The following is a 16,969-nucleotide window of genomic DNA, read 5'->3' on the forward strand; positions in this document are numbered from 1 at the left end:
GAATTAAAGTAAAAATAGTTAGTAGAAATAAACATATATTTATTAGCACTTTCAATAAGTGATTTTAAACAATATGAAAGCATGCCATAAATCAAGGACTAATCAACACAAAGGGCACAGTATGGAGGCAGGGGCGTCACGAGGGCAGAATACTGGGATCAGGAGGGCACAGTCCAGGTTTTGGGATGCTGCCTGAGCCATTCTGGGACAGCTTAGTAAAAAGCATGACTGTCCCAGCAAATTCGGGACATTTGACAAGTACAGTTGTGTTCAAAATAATAGCAGTCAGAGATCCATAACCTGATCAATCACTGTTTTTGGTAGAAATGATATTTCTACATGGCAAATAATTTACTAGCAGGTGTAGTAGAGTAATAGAAATCCAACAGACCCAACAGTCATGACATGCATGCTGCTGATTCTGTGTAATTGAATCACTAATTGAAAGGGGCATGTTCAAAATAATAGCAGTGTGGAGTTCTATTAGTGAGGTCATTCATGCTTTGAAAAACAGGTGGCAATTATTGCCTTTATTTAAGGAAGGCAGCAAATGTTCTACATGCTGGTTACAGTGCATTTCTCTCAAATTCTGAGAAAAATGGGTTGTTCCAGACATTGTTCAGAAGAACAGCGTACCTCGATTAAAAAATTGATTGGAGAGGGGAAAACATATAAAGAAGTGCAGAAAATATTAGGCTGCTCAGCTAAAATGATCGCAAATGCTTTAAAATGGCAACCAAAACCTGAAAGACGTGGAAGAAAGCGAAAAACTACCATTCGAATGGATAGAAGAATAGCCAAAATGGCAAGGACTTAGCCAACAATCAGCTCTAGGAAGATCAAAGAAGGTCTAAAGTTACCTGTGAGTACTGTTACAATTAGAAGACGCCTATGTGAAGCCAAGCTATCTGCAAGAAGCCCCCGCAAAGTCCCACTGTTGAAAAAAAGACGTGCTGAAGAGGTTACAATTTGCCAAAGAGCACATTGACTGGCCTAAAGAGAAATGGTGCCACATTTTATGGACTGATGAAAGTAAGATTGTTCTTTTTGGGTCTAGTGGCCAGAGACAGTTTGTCAGACGACCCCCAAACACTGAATTCAAGCCACAGTACACTGTGAAGACAGTGAAGCATGGTTGCACAAGCATCATGATATGGGGATGTTTCTCATACTACGGTGTTGGGCCTATTTATCGCATACCAGGGATCATGGAGCAGTTTGAATACATCAGAATACTTGAAGAGGTCATGCTGCCTTATGATGAAGAGGAAATGCCCTTGAAATGGGTGTTCCAACAAGACAACGACCCCAAACACACCAGTAAACGTGCAACATCTTGGTTCCAGACCAACAAGATTGACGTTATGGAGTGGCCAGCCCAATCCCCGGATCTTAATCCAATAGAAAATTTGTAGGGTGACATCAAAAATGCAGTTTCTGAGGCAAAATCAAGAAATGGAGAAGAACTGTGGAATGTAGTCCAATCATCCTGGGCTGGAATACCTGTTCACAGGTGCCAGAAGTTGGTTGACTCCATGCAACACAGATGTACAGCAGTTCTCAGAAACAGTGCTTCTACAACTAAATATTAATTAAGTGATTCAAAGGAAAGCAAAATCGTCAAACATTTTTCAGTTTATATAGTGAATGTTTGAGTTTGTAAAGAAGAATACAAACACTGCTATTTTTTTGAACAGTCTAATATTCACTTTTCTTCAATTGTTTTAGAGGAACAACACAAATTTGATCTATTTTTCTTCATGTTTTGATTTGGAATAGAATGTGTAGTGTTCCCAATGCATTTGTGTGTATGGAAATAAAAGCTATTAGAAGGATTTTGAGCTTTAATCACTTTTTTCAACACTGCTATTATTTTGAACACAACTGTATGTACTAAGGGTGTCCATGCATTAAGATAGCCCTGAGCAGTGTCAGTCCCTATAGTGCAGGATTCTCTTAAACTCCAGGCAAACAACTAAATAAACAGATGAAACACACAAATGAGCATTGTTTTAGCTCCAAAGGATTTGTATTTCTGTCCATCCGGTCTTGGGATTTACACAGATCGGCTGCACAGCACAGTCCTTACTGGCAGGAGAAGATTTTATTTTTTGCAGTTTTCCTTTCACTTACAGGTCCCCTCCTTCCCCCCCACCCTGTGGCATAACAGTGAAGGAAGAATCGGCACACTAATGAGCTCTTCTCTGTTCCTCTGTGGTCTTCTCCCATTGACATGCTCCCTGCACTATAGAACCACTGCACCTTGTGTTGCTTCTCCTTTCTGAGCTCTGCTGTATAGTAGACCGCAGGAGGCTGATTTAAAATCAAATTCAGGTACCTACGTTGTTTACATTTTAAATATACCTTTAATGATGTACTATTGATCACAGAGCTGCATTAATTTGCCTCTTTGGCAAATGCCTGGAGTTCAGCTTTAACCAAGCAGGTCTTGGGTTCAAATCCCTTTATAATATAACCAGGTTCTAAAATGCATTCATCAGATTGTAAGCTCCCTGGTACAGCGAGTGATGCAGTTCTACAAAGCACGGCATAGTATGTCAGAGATAAGCAAATGTGGTATATAACGCCCAGTCCCTAAAAACCCCTCTACACAATATGAATGTTCTCTGGTGTACTGATTACAGAACGCTCTTTTCCTTCTCTGTTATGCTGCAGAGCACTGAAAGCTGTGAGCGGAGATTGCACCTAAGCTGGTTTTAATTATTGCTACTCCAGTTTTAATTAACTCCGTGCCAACTTGAAATACCGCTACAAAGATCATGTTTATTCAGCCTTCCTGCACGGTCGTATTGTACCACCGCAAGCGGCTGACCTCTTGGCTGCTGACACCAAGAAGTTGGCTCTGAGTGAAGGGACATGGAATCAAAGCTGCACTGCCATTCACAAGTGGATGAGCTGAACATTATTTAATGCACACCAGAAAGTTATGTTATTGCTTATTGAGCCATTTATTGTTCCAAAACATTACTGTTTTTTAGATTAAAAGCCTCAATAAGCCTTTACTGTTTTAGAATATTAAAAGCCTCCATGGCTTCCTCCATCTATGCAAAGAACATGAATGGAAGTATCTGTATTGCCAGCTATTGTATACTGAATACACTGCATGGAGTACCTGAACAGTGACTGCGTCTGATTGGCTGCAGCTGCTGTTCGGTCAAAATGTCCCCACCTAGCTCCTTCAGCTTTTAGTTTGAAGGACGTCGAGTGGGAGGAGAGTGCTAAAAAGGCCGCCCACGGCACAGTTCATCTGGAATTGCTCTGAGTACGCCCAGTTTTAGCTTTTTACAGAGGCAGGACTGATGTGAATGAGTGACTGCTTTCTGCAGAGAAAAAAGAGGCAAGGATAAATTAGAATATATAAATGCATACATCAAAATGCTTCTACAGTGCCTTGGAAAATTATTCATACCCCTTGAAATTTTCCACGTTTTGTCATGTTACAACCAAAAATGCAAATGTATTTTACTGAGATTTTATGTGATAGACATAGTTGCACAAAATTGTGAAATGGAAGGAAAATGAGAAATGGTTTTCAACATTTTTTACAAATATGTGAAAAGTGTGGTGTGCATTTGTATTCAGCCCTCCGGTGTCAATACTTTGTAGAACCACTTTTCACTGCAATTACAGCTGTAAGTCTTTTTGGGGATGTCTCTACCAGCTTTGCACATCTATAGAGGGAAATTTTTGCCCATTCTTCTTTGCAAAATAGCTCAAGCTCTGTCAGATTGAATGGAGAGCATCTGTTTACAGCAAGTTTCAAGTCTTGCCACAGATTCTCAATTGGGTTTAGGTCTGGACTTTGACTGGTCCATTCTACCACTTGAATATGCTTTGATCTAAACCATTCCATTGTAGCTCTGGCTGTATGTTTAGGGTCGTTGTCCTGCTGGAAGATGAACCTCTACCCCAGTCAAGTCTTTTGCAGACTCTAAACAGGTTTTCTGAGATTGCCTTGTATTTGGCTCCATCCATCTTCCCATCAACTCTGACCAGCTTCCCTGCCCCTGCTGAAGAAAAGCATCCCCACAACATGATGCTGCCACTACCATGTTTCACGGTGGGGATGGTATGTTCAGGGTAATGTGCCGTGTTAATTTTCTGCCATACACAGCGTTTTTTGATTTTAGGCCATAAAGTAAAATTTTGGTCTAATCTGACCAGAGCACCTTCTTCCACATGTTTGCTGTGTCTCCCATATGACTTCTCACAAACTTCAAACGGGACGTCTTATGGCTTTATTTTAACAATGGCTTTCTTCTTGCCACTCTTCCATAAAGGCCAACTAATAGTTTTCCTGTGGACAGATTCTCCCACCTGATCTGTGGATCTCTTCAGCTCCTCCAGAGTCACCATGGGCCTCTTGGCTGCTTCTCTGCTTAATGCTCCCCTTGCCCGTCCTGTCAGTTTAGGTGGACAGCCATGTCTTGGTAGGTTTACAGTTGTTCCATACTCTTTCCATTTTCGGATGATGGATTGAACAGTGCTCTGTGAGATGTTCAAAGCTTGGGATATTTTTTTTTATAACCCAACTCCGCTTTAAACATCTCCACAACTTTATCCCTGACCTGTCTGATGCATTCCTTGGCCTTCATGATGCTGTTTGTTCACTAATGTTGTATAACAAACCTTTGAGGGCTTCACAGAACAGCTGTATTTATACTGAGATTAAATTACACACATATGGATTTTAGTTAGGGGTATCAGAGTAAAAGGGGGTGAATACAAATGCACGCCACACTGTTCGATATTTATTTGTAAAAAAATTTGAAAACCATTTATCATTTTCCTTCCACTTCACAATTATTTGCCACTTTGTGTTGGTCTATCACTTACAACCAAAAACGTAAATGTATTTTATTGGGATTTTACCATGACAAAATTTGGCAAATTCCAAGGGGTATGAATATTTTTTCAAGGCACTGTACACTGGGGGGCCTCCATAAACATTCATTAAACCAATATGTTGTGCTTATTGGTTCAGTGCCGGCGTGATTGGTGCCACCTATTATTAGACCATTGCTCTTCTCCTAATTAAAAATTCTGAGTAGTGTTATCTGCAACTGTAATTACAAGTTATCCTGGCTTTGACATTTTAATGCTTCTTCTGAAAATGCAATAGTATTGGTTGTAGGATATCACAAAGCTTAGACAAATACACCATTAGTTAGAAGTCAACTCCAAGAAAACAGCTACAATACACAGTTGAAATACATACAGTATATGGGAGAGGTTTTACCTGCCAAAGGATTTGTATTTCTGTCCATCCAGTCTTGAGGTTTACTTTGCTATCCAGACAGCACAGTCAGGTTGGTGACCTGACTTTTCCCTACTACAGTTAGAGAAATGCAAGTTGGTCACTATGCTTGTGATTGGGCTAAATGTGCATGTAGCTGGACCCGATTGGCTCCAAGTACTGCCCTTCTCCCCTTTCTCCTAGGTTAAGCTCTGCTGTATAGAGTACTGAAAAAGGCAGACATCAAGTAAACATACCTATTCTGATACCAATACTAGCCAGGAACCTATCATTAAGAACAACAATGACCTCTTCAGCATTTCTGTGTATGGGAGCGCATATGACATAGTCCCCTGAACCAGTGCCATGGACTAGCAGCTGTTAAGTAGGCTTGAGCACTGTCACATTGAAAGGGGAGTGGCGGAGCAAGGAGGTGCAAAGGATCACAGGTAAGGTAAGTATAAGAGTATCGGGAGATGCCGCTGTCACTTTTCCCTGCATGGGCTAAGTCATAAGCAGGCCATATAGGAGTCAAAAACCGAACACAAATTCTTGGTCATTTGTTATTTGATTAATTAGTGTGCCAGCTGGGACACACAAATTTTATGTCGCAATCGAAAGTGCCTGATCCAACATGCTGGATTTTGTTTAGAAAAACATTGCATTGCATACTAGCACATTATGAAGGACTTTCTCTGAAACGAAGCCCTCCAGTGGAGCGCTGTCTGAGGTCCCTGGGGCTTCCATCTTCACCCGGTCTTCCTTCCAGGTTCACGAGCTCTGGCTGACTGACTGGCCAAGCCACGATGATGTCACTCCCATGCATGCGCACGGGAGTCCCAGGCCACAGCACAGTGCATGCGCCAGCTATCAAAAAGGGCTAATATCTCCTAATCGGTGCACGTTTAGGAGATATTTATTTTACCCACAGGTAAGCTTTATTATAAGCTTACCTGTAGGTAACATTATTACAGAAGAGTTTACTACCACTTTAAGAGACAGTGAAGGGGAGAGGAGTTATTCCTCATAGCTGTATCTATGTAATTTTAGCTTGCGCTATTAAGCTTTTTAACCCTGTTAAAACAGATAATGGAAAATCATGTGAAAATGAACTTAGAGTTCCACCTGCTGGCTAAAAAGGAGAATACTAAATGTTTATATGTTACATTTCAAATTTATCTGATTAAAAAAATTAAACATCAATGTAGTCCCCACCATACCATACATAAAATGGAAATATACTGAAAACCACTATAAAAGCCTTCAGAGTTTTCCTCCCTCCTTTTTCTGTTACGTTCTTCCTCTTATTCTTTACGCCAGTCCCTTAGGGTTGCAATAAATCAATACCATTCATAAGCTGCCATGCAGTGAACTAGATGAGGCATATATTAAGTAGTTTCTATTCAAAGCATGTCTCTTGGTTACAGTTGAAGATATACGATTGTCTTTTTTTTTTTCTCCTTTTACCCTTCAGACATCTCTGTATTCTGAAGTTACATAAAAATTCCTAGCAAAGGGGGTTATGAAGGTCTCAAATGTGATTGATATACATCAGTTTAGAATATATATTTTGAACTGTATACCTGATACCATGAATCATACTTTATCTTTCCAGAAGGAATACAAATAAACACCCAAATCTGGCAGAATTTTTTAGCTTGCTCTCATTCCCTGCACAGCAGGACTGGGAGAGGGAGGGATAACACAATGAACCAAACAGGCACCAATGGAATGCAAAGTTCTATCAATCCAACATTGTAAGCTTACTGATCTAAAGAGAGCAGAGTAATGACCTCATGAGTGTTCTGATACTCCTTCATTGTCTACTTAGAAAGCAGCAGGCTTGTTGTTGACCAAGCTGCCTTACATAACGGTCATAGTGAAAAGTGAGGTCATTGGCCTGGTCTAGCATTGCATACCCTTTGGCAGGAATGTTCACATTTATTCATTTTGGCTATGTATTTATCTGTTTATGAGGATTTCAGCTTCATGTATGGCAGTTCCAGAATACTTTTATACACAGGAAATACTCAAAGGATATCATAAACACACAACACCACTAGGGTTTTTTAAGGCAATCATAATGCAAGGTTTTCTAAAAGAAGAAAAAATAGGGATCTGTAGATTTCCAAATTTAACTTTAATCATTTGTTCTTCTGATTTCCCTTCAGACCATCTCCTTGTACAGGAGGATTCCCCGGAAATGCTCCAAGGGTCTCAGAACAAACGTCGTCTTTCAGCCATATCTGACAGCAAGCTAGAACGAAGCTTTTCTGAGGAACGTGGCGAGAAGGTGCCCAGTGAGGGCCCCAAGCCTCGTGTTTACACTATCTCTGGAGAAAGGCCCATGTTGTCCGACCACGAGAGTGATAGCATGGAGCTGGTGGTGATGAAGACAGACCAAGACGAGAGAGAGCACCATCACTCCCATCATTACAGTCATCATCACCAACCCCTGCAAAACTCAGGCAGTGCCCACAATATCACTAGGCCTTGTAAAAGCTGGTCAGGCAGCCGGCAGAATTCCAAGGAGTGCCCGAACTGTGCCAAGCTTACGGTGCCAGCCCAACACTCGTTTGATCTGGAGCAGCACCAAGCCAGCGAATCCGGTTGGCGTAGGAAAAAGCTGGAACGCATGTACAGTATCGACAGAGTGTCTGGTGAGTCAGAGATATAGGCCTTCACTGTGTAATGTCACAAATGGGCCATTTTCACAAACTTACTTAGAGTTGCACACAGTGATGTGTTTGTCTCATAATGGGCACCTCTTCCTGGATTTAAAGTTGTTTGTGGGCCTTCCCTGTTGAAATAAGCTAGTTGCACAATTCCACTTTTGTTGGTAACTTGGGAACCCAGCAGGGGTTGCAGAAGAAATTCCTGAACATACCTATCTCAGGCTACTTGCTGCCTTTCACATACAGAAACACTGATGTAAAACAAAATAAAAAAAATAGTTACTGTATATAAGAAATTTCTTAAAACCCCCCAATCAGATTTAAACTGTCTTTCATTTTTTAAATTTTGTTGCCTTAAATTACTCTTTAATGGACTCAGTTGTGGTCTATTCCATCTTTTCCACTAACAGTATTCTTGTTTAATGTAGAGAATATGGATCTATTATTTTTATAACGTTAGTTGGAAATAAAACAGATTTCCTGGAGTGTGAGAATAATGAGCATCTGCAATCCTCCTTTTTACAGCAGATGTAAACCAGCCAGAGTTGGCTATGGGTCCTTTGAGCTGTGTCTGATTGACCTCCCATTTCCCTGCAGAGTTCCAGGGCCAACACCACTTGGCAAAGCCAATCTCAGGACACCAATGATCTGTTTAGCCATCTGTAAGAGTGGCATTCTTTTCACAAGTCACCAATGTAAGATGTATGTTTCCCACTGACTCTCAATTTGTTTTAGCCAAGGTTCCTCAAGACCTGAAGATAATTTCTCTGGGTAAAAAAGTTAAAGGTTGATATAAACCCTAACTGAATGACATTTAGTCTTTCAGAAAGTCTTGTCTGTATCCAAATATCATGTTTTCTAACCTACCAAAATATATGAAGATGTCACTCTGACTGGGGGATAATGGCAGGTTTGTGAAGGGTGTCTGCCTCTCTATTCACAGATGATGTCCCTGTACGGACTTGGTTTCCTAAGGAAAATCTCTTCACCTTTCAGACCGCCACCACAACTATGCAAGCGTAAGTATAGCTTTCCAATGTCTCCTTAGATACCCCACCACACATACAAACACAAGTTCTCTTTAGTCAATATAACCTAAATGTTTGTGAATCATGTTGTTTAAACATTACTGTGTTCTGTTATATAATTACAGATATACTCCTTATGTAAAGAAGAACTCCAGGTAGAATTAAATGTATACAGTGACCCTCATAATGACCTCAACAGGTGTTCTTGTTTGCTAATTAGCAGACTCATAGCTCACAACACCAGAATATCGGCCTCTTACTTTTTATTGTCTTGGTTGCTCCAATAATGAGATTTCCCTACCAAAATTTCTGACTCTATTGCTGTCTGTAATCTCAGTTTATTTTGGAGTTAATGTCCTTTCCATCTATCCTATGCATCCCATTACAATTTTAGATCTGCTGGTGAGAGTGCCTGCCATAATAGCATTAGCAGGTGGTATGTAGTGAACAGTTCTGTGTATAAAAGGCAGCGCTACCAGAATAATGCTTTAGGCACTTTGCAAAAGAGGGGTTAAAGTACTTATTCAGGTTGGGTAGACCATGATTGGGATGCTCTGAATGATGCTTGGGCAGTTTGAACTGAACATGGAGTCTGAGAAGGACACTGGTGGACCAAAGGTGAGTATTGAAGCAAAAGCTGCATTATTTTAATGGAATTCTGCTTTCAGTAGTCCAGTAGAGTAAACTGCTTTAAAAATTATTTAGCTGTCTAAACAGTTTTTATACAGTATATGTTAGATTCAACCAAGTATTTAATTGCCCTTTTAGAGCATGCATATTTATGATCTAAAATCTAAACCAAAATACGGCACCTTTTCATACGAGAATGCCAATGCAGAAAAAGAAGAATCTTAAGCATTGCAGGGATGAAGAGTTACCGTTTGCAGGATGATCTGCTGAGCCAAAACGTCAAAGGAACTTTTGACATCGTTGGGAAGATGCCTTCGGCCATCGTCAGCTGGCACCATTGTTTAAACACACCTGTGTTTAAACCAGTGAGCTGACATGGCAGTTTTATATACGTAGAGATATATGGATCTTGACAGAATGAGACCAGCCTTAAAACAGAAAACAAACCTGCTCTAGTCAGCATCTTTCTGCGCAGACAAGGCAGCCTCATAATATGATACCTTGACAAGGATGGATGAAGGCACTGAATATTTGTTGCGGGAAGGGTCTTTTGGGACAAAATAATTGAGTTCTTCAAACATTTTTTCAGCAATGGTTCCAGTCTGTGGTCTATTGCCTCACCAAGTTATGAATAAGTGCCTGACCAACTTGTGATATACTGTTTGTTAAAGCAAGAATAGCCAATTTTTAAACAGTGAAAGAAATAAAAACTTTATAAACTCTAATGGTCTCATGCTTGAGGTGGTACTCTTACTGAGGTCCAGTCTGCCATTTCCAAATTTGATTGGGCCAAGGCCCCGGCATTGATGAGATACTTTCCCCTCACCTCCTGGCTTTATATAAAGAAATATACAGTATGTGACTAATACTCCCATCATCTTTGTCTGAAGACTTATTCTTATACCCAAGCCAAATAAAGCCTATTGATCCAGCACCCTATAGAGCTATATCTTTTCTACAAACAGTTGGTAACATTTTTAGTGAAATCCTTCCCCTCAGGCTTAATCAAGTTATCCCAACCATTGTACACCTGGAAACTGGGTTCATATCTGGTAAAAACAGGTCGCCTAGACATTTGTTCTTGAATTTACAAGCTTCTCATGACTGGGTGGCACTAGGAGTTTGGTGAGTCTGGATGCAGCAAGTGCAATAAATTCTGCAGAATGGGGCTACCTGTGATAAGAGTGATGGCTTTCGGTTTGACCCTAAATTCTTTGGGGTCAATTTCTGCAGCTTCTCTGTACTTCTCCCATGGCCAGAGTTTGTGACAACGGGTGGACATCTGAGGTTTAGATTTCTTTCGTTCAGCCTGCAAACTATGGGTGTATGATCAGCTTAAGTTCTGCTGTGCAAGAGATCAGAGGAATCTAATATAAAGACATATTCAGTTATTTACACTAGCTGTAATTAAAAAGTAAATGTAACAATGCTATAAGATTTACACAATAATTTTTCTGCCTGGAGTTCATCTTTAAGCATGTTTTTCTCCATTCTTTTGAAACTGACTATAAAAAGAAAATGCATTTCACAGTCTGTCAAACATGACAGTTGGGTAACTAAATGTCACCTTTTTTTTCTTCCTCGTCCTCTCAATGTGAACAGGATCTCGTAAGTATTTGCTTGAATAAGACTGCATTGTAGACTACATTGTAAACCCTATTGCTTGCCTCCATCCCCCACAGCCCCCTATGCATGCACATTTGGTTTCACAGAACTGCATGCTGTGTTTATGTTGATCTGTCTCCCGTGTTGATGTATACAGCTGTCATACCTTATGAAACAATGGAAATTGTGCAAATTGTGTAAAAGCATGAGAGGGGAGGGTGGGGAAGCAGTATTCTTTAGGACTGACTTGCTAAATACAAGTTGGGTTACTATTTTCAAATAAGCATTAATGAACACTTATTCTGCTCTGTGTAACATTTGGCTTTGGAAAGACATAACCTGGGAATATATGGAAATATAACTGGTTGATTTAGGCTGTCCATACAAACATTCCACAAATCCAAATTTGCAACCTCCTATATAAATAATTTTGCTGGTTTTATAAAGAAAATATTGTAGTTTTTCCCACTTGTCCGCTAGTAGACCTCCCCTGGATACCTCTCAGTTCTGATTCTTCTGATTAATAACATACTGTAGTTACATACTACTTCCAGAATAATGAAAAGTGACCTTGAATGGTGATATTCTAATATGATAACTTGCATCTCCCACTAAGCTTTATAAATGAATTGACATGTAGAAATATTGCCTCTATATTCATATTTGGTGTAATGAGCTTGACTTCTACCAGTCCATGAGGTGGCTTCATTTTGGTGTTTAGAGAGCGTCGAAATGTCATGACAGGCTCGAACCAGTGGTCATCCTGCTAGTTAGATGATATGTAATGTTTAAACTGTTCAAAGACATCATAAGTGTATGCAAGACCCAACCATCTGATCTGCTATCAGCAGGAATTTTCTTTATGTATCATATGTCCTGTTTTGATAAGAGGATGTGGGGTCACGTGAAGAGTCTTAACTCCTGCTTATTTGGGAATAACAGAGATCGAGCATTCCAACCTGCCCAATCCCTTTACACATGGATGTGGATCTAAGGAGAGGGACTGTAAAATGGACTTTAAAATTATGTGTATGGACCCCCCTAGTGAACTTTCCTATGTTTAGGGAAGATGCTGCAATACGGATTTCAGTCTAACGTCTGCTGGAACTTCAGGGTTAGGAAAAGCACATAAAAACTGACATTCTAGCACGGCAACTTGATCAGGTCCTGTGTCAAATGGCATTGATGGACAAATAAAGCTTGTTTTGACATCGTTTGAGATGCTCAGAATTAAATGCAGATGAAGCTGACATGAATTTGATCTGCTTCTGCCACTTTTGTATTCACATAGACATAAATGGTGGTAGAAGTCGAACAAAAGGGTGTCTACACGGGCACTAATACAGTTTATACATTAGAGTACGGGAAGGTTAGAGCCTCAATCTGCTTTTCTGTCTGTGTCCCTATTGGAGACCCACAACAAGTATGCAGGTCATAAATTTTCCTTTGGCTTCGCTAGCTGCATGCATGCCCGTTGGTCAGTGACTCAGCATATATAGCCCATAGATAAAGAGACAGCTAGACAACTAGCATTTTCACAAGGAGGTCATCAATACTAGGTTTTCAGTTTTCAATTGAGATAGAGACTATTGGCTCTGCAGTCAAGGTACACAGGGCTGTTCCTGCTTAGTGCCTTGCTAAGACCTCATTGCAAGCTGCCTGTCCCCTCCCCCCATGCCTAGTCCCAGATTCTAATGGTAGGCCCTACCCATGTGTGATCCCAGAGGTTCCTGCAGGTCCACATTACGCACTAAGTGAATAATGCATGGACTGTGTGACCTCTGTATAATAGCAGAAAAAAAAAGGATAACCGGCAGTTAGATGCAGTCCATTACTACCACAAGACCAAATACTCATCTCCTACTCCTAGAGTTTTCTGATTTTACATAGACCACCTTGTCTGCTCCGCTTTTGTTATCCATAGCTACTTGCTCCTTATATTTTGGTCTGGCTGTGCCTCAAAAGGAGACCAATAGTGGACAGTTGTGCCGCTGATAGGAAGTAAGATATCTGCCTAGTCGCAAACTATTCACAGGTCTTTCCCCTATTTTGGCTGATGGGTTGACGAGGTTCATTTGTTGAAATCTCTCTTCCTTCTCCATAGAAAAAGGAAATATTACCTGTTGGTCACCAGAGACTTACCAGATACTCTTGTTATTCTACATGGGCCAACCATTGCAAGTGGCGTTTGAATCGAATCACAGCACCTGCTTAGTTGGATCGTGTGTAACCAGTGTTAGTCTGTGTTGTGTTCATTTCTCTGCCTGTATGTGTTCAGAAGCTTTGGTTTGCTTCGGTGTTGTCTCCTGTCATGGTATGTCCACTCACCCAGTGTACTACTGTTTTGGCTTGTATCCCATTTGCTGGGCTAGTTTTTGACACAAACCGGTTTCTCAGGGCCTTCCGAGGCTATGCCGAGAGGAAGAGACGGAAGCGAGAGAATGACTCGGCAGCCGTTATTCAGAGGTAGGGTGATTACTGAGTTTGCATGTATATCGCTGGAGGGCTGTGCAGACAGGACCTTCCATTTTATGTACTTTGAAAAAACAAGAGGCGTGTAGACAAGAAATAAGGAGGTGGAATTGTTCATGTAGCACAAGAACTATTTCATGAAAAATTAAATTCTGTAAAGAATAGAAGGCCAGGCAACACTTTATTTTATATTATTTATTTTATTGGGTGGAGAAGGGTTAAAACCTTTGTCTTGTTTTGCTTATTTTTCTGTCTGTGTCCCCACTGGGTAGATTAAAGAGGATGAAAAAAAAAATATTCCTATATGACGGGAGTTTTTGCAGATGTCACCAGTTCAAGCCTTACTTCATGTATCCGTGACAACTAAAATTTTAGAATCATATCACATAGAGGCACTGGACTTGATGCTCAACTTTCTTCAAATACATATAAAAACAAGTAGTAAGAGTGAGTGCACAAATTAAACCAGAAAACAGCTGCTAGCATAGAAGGATAAAACCCCTTAATCCTCAAAATAGACCATAAAATATAGCGCTGCATATATATTTTATGGTCTATTTCTTCAAATACAAGTGATAGTGGTCTTTGTCAAGTGGATCTAGGCCATGCAAAAAACACAAAGAGGGGGTCCAACATAAATGAGACAATTATGCAAACAGAAAAATAGTGTGCCTGAAGAACCAGTGTGCCAAATGATCAGTTTATAAGTCCATAAAAAGTTTATTCTTGACAATGGTGTAACAACCAGTAGAAATACAGTTTTCGGGGGCCAGAAAATCCCTCATCAGTGCTGAAATATGAATGCTGGAGTTCCTGATGTGGACTGTAATAAAAACTCCCAAAACACATACCTTGAACAGGAAGCGTGCAAAGCACAACAGCTCTATGAAGGCATTGCCAGTATCCTGTTGTGGGAGTTTTTAAGAGATCTCGCGTATCTTAGTGATTAGTCCCCTTTTAATTTCCGTCACCGGCTGTGGAACATTATTTCTGTATCAAAGGAAAATTTGACATGCCATCTCACGCCGCACAACGAGATCATAGTCTTGTCATTCCTCTCACCACTTTCAAAGGATGTGTTCAAGTGGAAAATCTTCTCGCTGTTTTCTTGAGGATAATCAAATCTGCATGTAACTATTTCTGACACCCACAGCACAGACCCCTAATCATAGAGCTGCCGGGAGCTAATGCACGGCAGCCCTCACATTGGCAGCTGCTTAACGCCATATCTTGACGAAGGGAACCTGTCAGTCCCTTTTTATGTACCATTTGTTCCGGAATGTGAAGAATACTCCTTGCTGTGTATTAACTCATGTTAGGCTGTAAGGAAGAAAATTCTGAGCTTTCTGGACCACCCATGAAGGCAGCTCAGTGTTACAATTGTGTAATTCATTGTTAATTTTCTGTATAATACAATATATTCTTTATTCAGGATAGAAATACAGGAGTTGCTCTGTCCGGTCATCTATATGCTTGCTTCACCATTGGCCTGGTGCAGGTCTGGGGTTCCAGGGTCATTGGCTGCATCTTGTTCCTGGTCAGTGACTCCCTAAATTATATCCCTCTTATATTTTTAAAGTGTACCTAATCTCTGCCTAATCAGGAAAAGGTACCAGGTTCCTTGGTAGCAGGCGTGGTAAGAAGCTTTGAATTGGCCCGCATGTGCTCTCTCAATGACCAATTTGCCCTGAGACAAATCCAACAGCTTTGGATACAAAGAGCACTTGACTCTATGCCCTGCTTCCAATAATGCAGTGACCTTTCTTTGGGCAACCAATCACCAGGCCTTATTATCGTCATGTGGGGTTGGGAATGGGTCAATAGCTCTGCATAAGCTCAGAAAAGCTTCAGGAAAGCTCTGGAGAGTGAATGGCACAGCGTAGAAACACTGTAAAGCCTGCTTACCATGTCTGCTAGCTGACCTTGGATGATTGGCTTTGAAGACCAAAACTGCATGGGCGGCTTTCATAGTTTACCCCAATAGGTTTGCCATTAATATTAGAGATGTTGCAACTGGGTGAATTCACAATTTTAGGTCAAGATTTTTTTTTTTTTCTGATGAAGTGGGTCAGCATAATACCAATAGTGAATTGAGACTGTACAAAAAAAGCCTTTATTTTCATTCAATAAATCTTCCTAGTAATGTGTGCATTTCCTAAAGTAAACTGAGGGATAAACTCAGAATGAACAGCCTTTATGTAATCATCTGATTTTATACCTGCTCAGTGATGCCCTCTATGTGACTCACTTCTCTCAACAGACTGCAAAGTCTCCCGGCAGCCTTCTTTCCCTCTGATAAATCAGAAATGTTCTGCCACTTATTTCAGGCACCACCAGACCAAAATTTAACCAACAAGAAGCTAACTTATCTTACCATTCTGCTACCTGTATATCGCTATTCAATATCAGAAAATAGCAGAGTTGTTCTAAGTGGTTGAAAACAAAACCGTGTACCCTGCCTTTGTTTAAAGCTGAATTCCAAGTATGGCAATATTTACATAGTTACATCAGTCTGGCTTGGACCAATGTATGTGTGTTCCATACCTTGGGTATCCTTCTAGAAGCTGAAAATCACTGTAGTAGGCACCACTACTCCAGTGATCTCCACTAGGTTCTGGGTTCTGTGCCGAGTGGCTGACCTGCTGCATTGTGAACACAGTAGATGGCTCACTTGACACAGGCACCATTTAGGGAACAATTTGCATTTTCTCAATGCTGATTGGACCAGGTGGAGAAGCAGTGCAGTGATGTCCCATTCTCCCATCTCATCCAGAGAATATTCATTGAGAAAATGCAAAGTGTTCTCTGAATAGCTCCTCTGCCGAGCAGGAAACCTCCTGTGTTCACAAAGGAGCAGGTCAGCACAGGACTCGGAAGCTGGTGGAGATCACTGTAGCAGTGGTGCCTCCTGTGGGATCCCACAGGTATGGCAAATGCATACTTACATTGGTCCAAGCTTGATCACTGTAACTATGTGAATATTGCTATACCTGGAATTCAGTTTAAATGAGGCTTAGGACATAAATTGTTTGTATATGGAGTCCTAGGCCATCAAGAACAGGAACTGTGCTGTTAAATCTGGTGTTTACCAGTGCCATATATCAAAAATTTTAACCATGTCTTATGTGGTATTTTGCCAGTATAGAGAGAATGCATTTGTGACACATCAATGGGAATGACAGCTATGCATGGAGTCAGGCTTAAAGGCCAGCTTCACGTTAAACTGATATGTTTGTTTTCTTAGTTGCTGACAGTGGAATAATGTGATGCCTTCTGATATCTATCCAAACTGCTATGGCCAA

General features: G+C 40.6%; 1 protein-coding gene across 1 annotated transcript in view; it reads left to right on the forward strand.

Annotated features, from left to right (window-relative positions):
• The window catches only part of NSMF (NMDA receptor synaptonuclear signaling and neuronal migration factor), a 76,409-nt gene that overhangs the window by 33,963 nt on the left and 25,477 nt on the right, over positions 1-16,969 (forward strand). Inside the window, exons 3-6 of the mRNA XM_089675024.1 lie at positions 7,429-7,917; positions 8,876-8,951; positions 11,193-11,198; positions 13,593-13,661. Coding sequence (XP_089531150.1) covers positions 7,429-7,917; positions 8,876-8,951; positions 11,193-11,198; positions 13,593-13,661 — 640 coding nt within the window. The remainder of the gene's footprint in view (positions 1-7,428; positions 7,918-8,875; positions 8,952-11,192; positions 11,199-13,592; positions 13,662-16,969) is intronic.

Source organism: Staurois parvus, unplaced genomic scaffold, assembly GCF_062004578.1.
Source record: "Staurois parvus isolate SC_StPar_1 unplaced genomic scaffold, SC_StPar_1.0 ptg000154l, whole genome shotgun sequence".
In the NCBI taxonomy this organism is placed as follows: Eukaryota; Metazoa; Chordata; class Amphibia; order Anura; family Ranidae; genus Staurois; species Staurois parvus.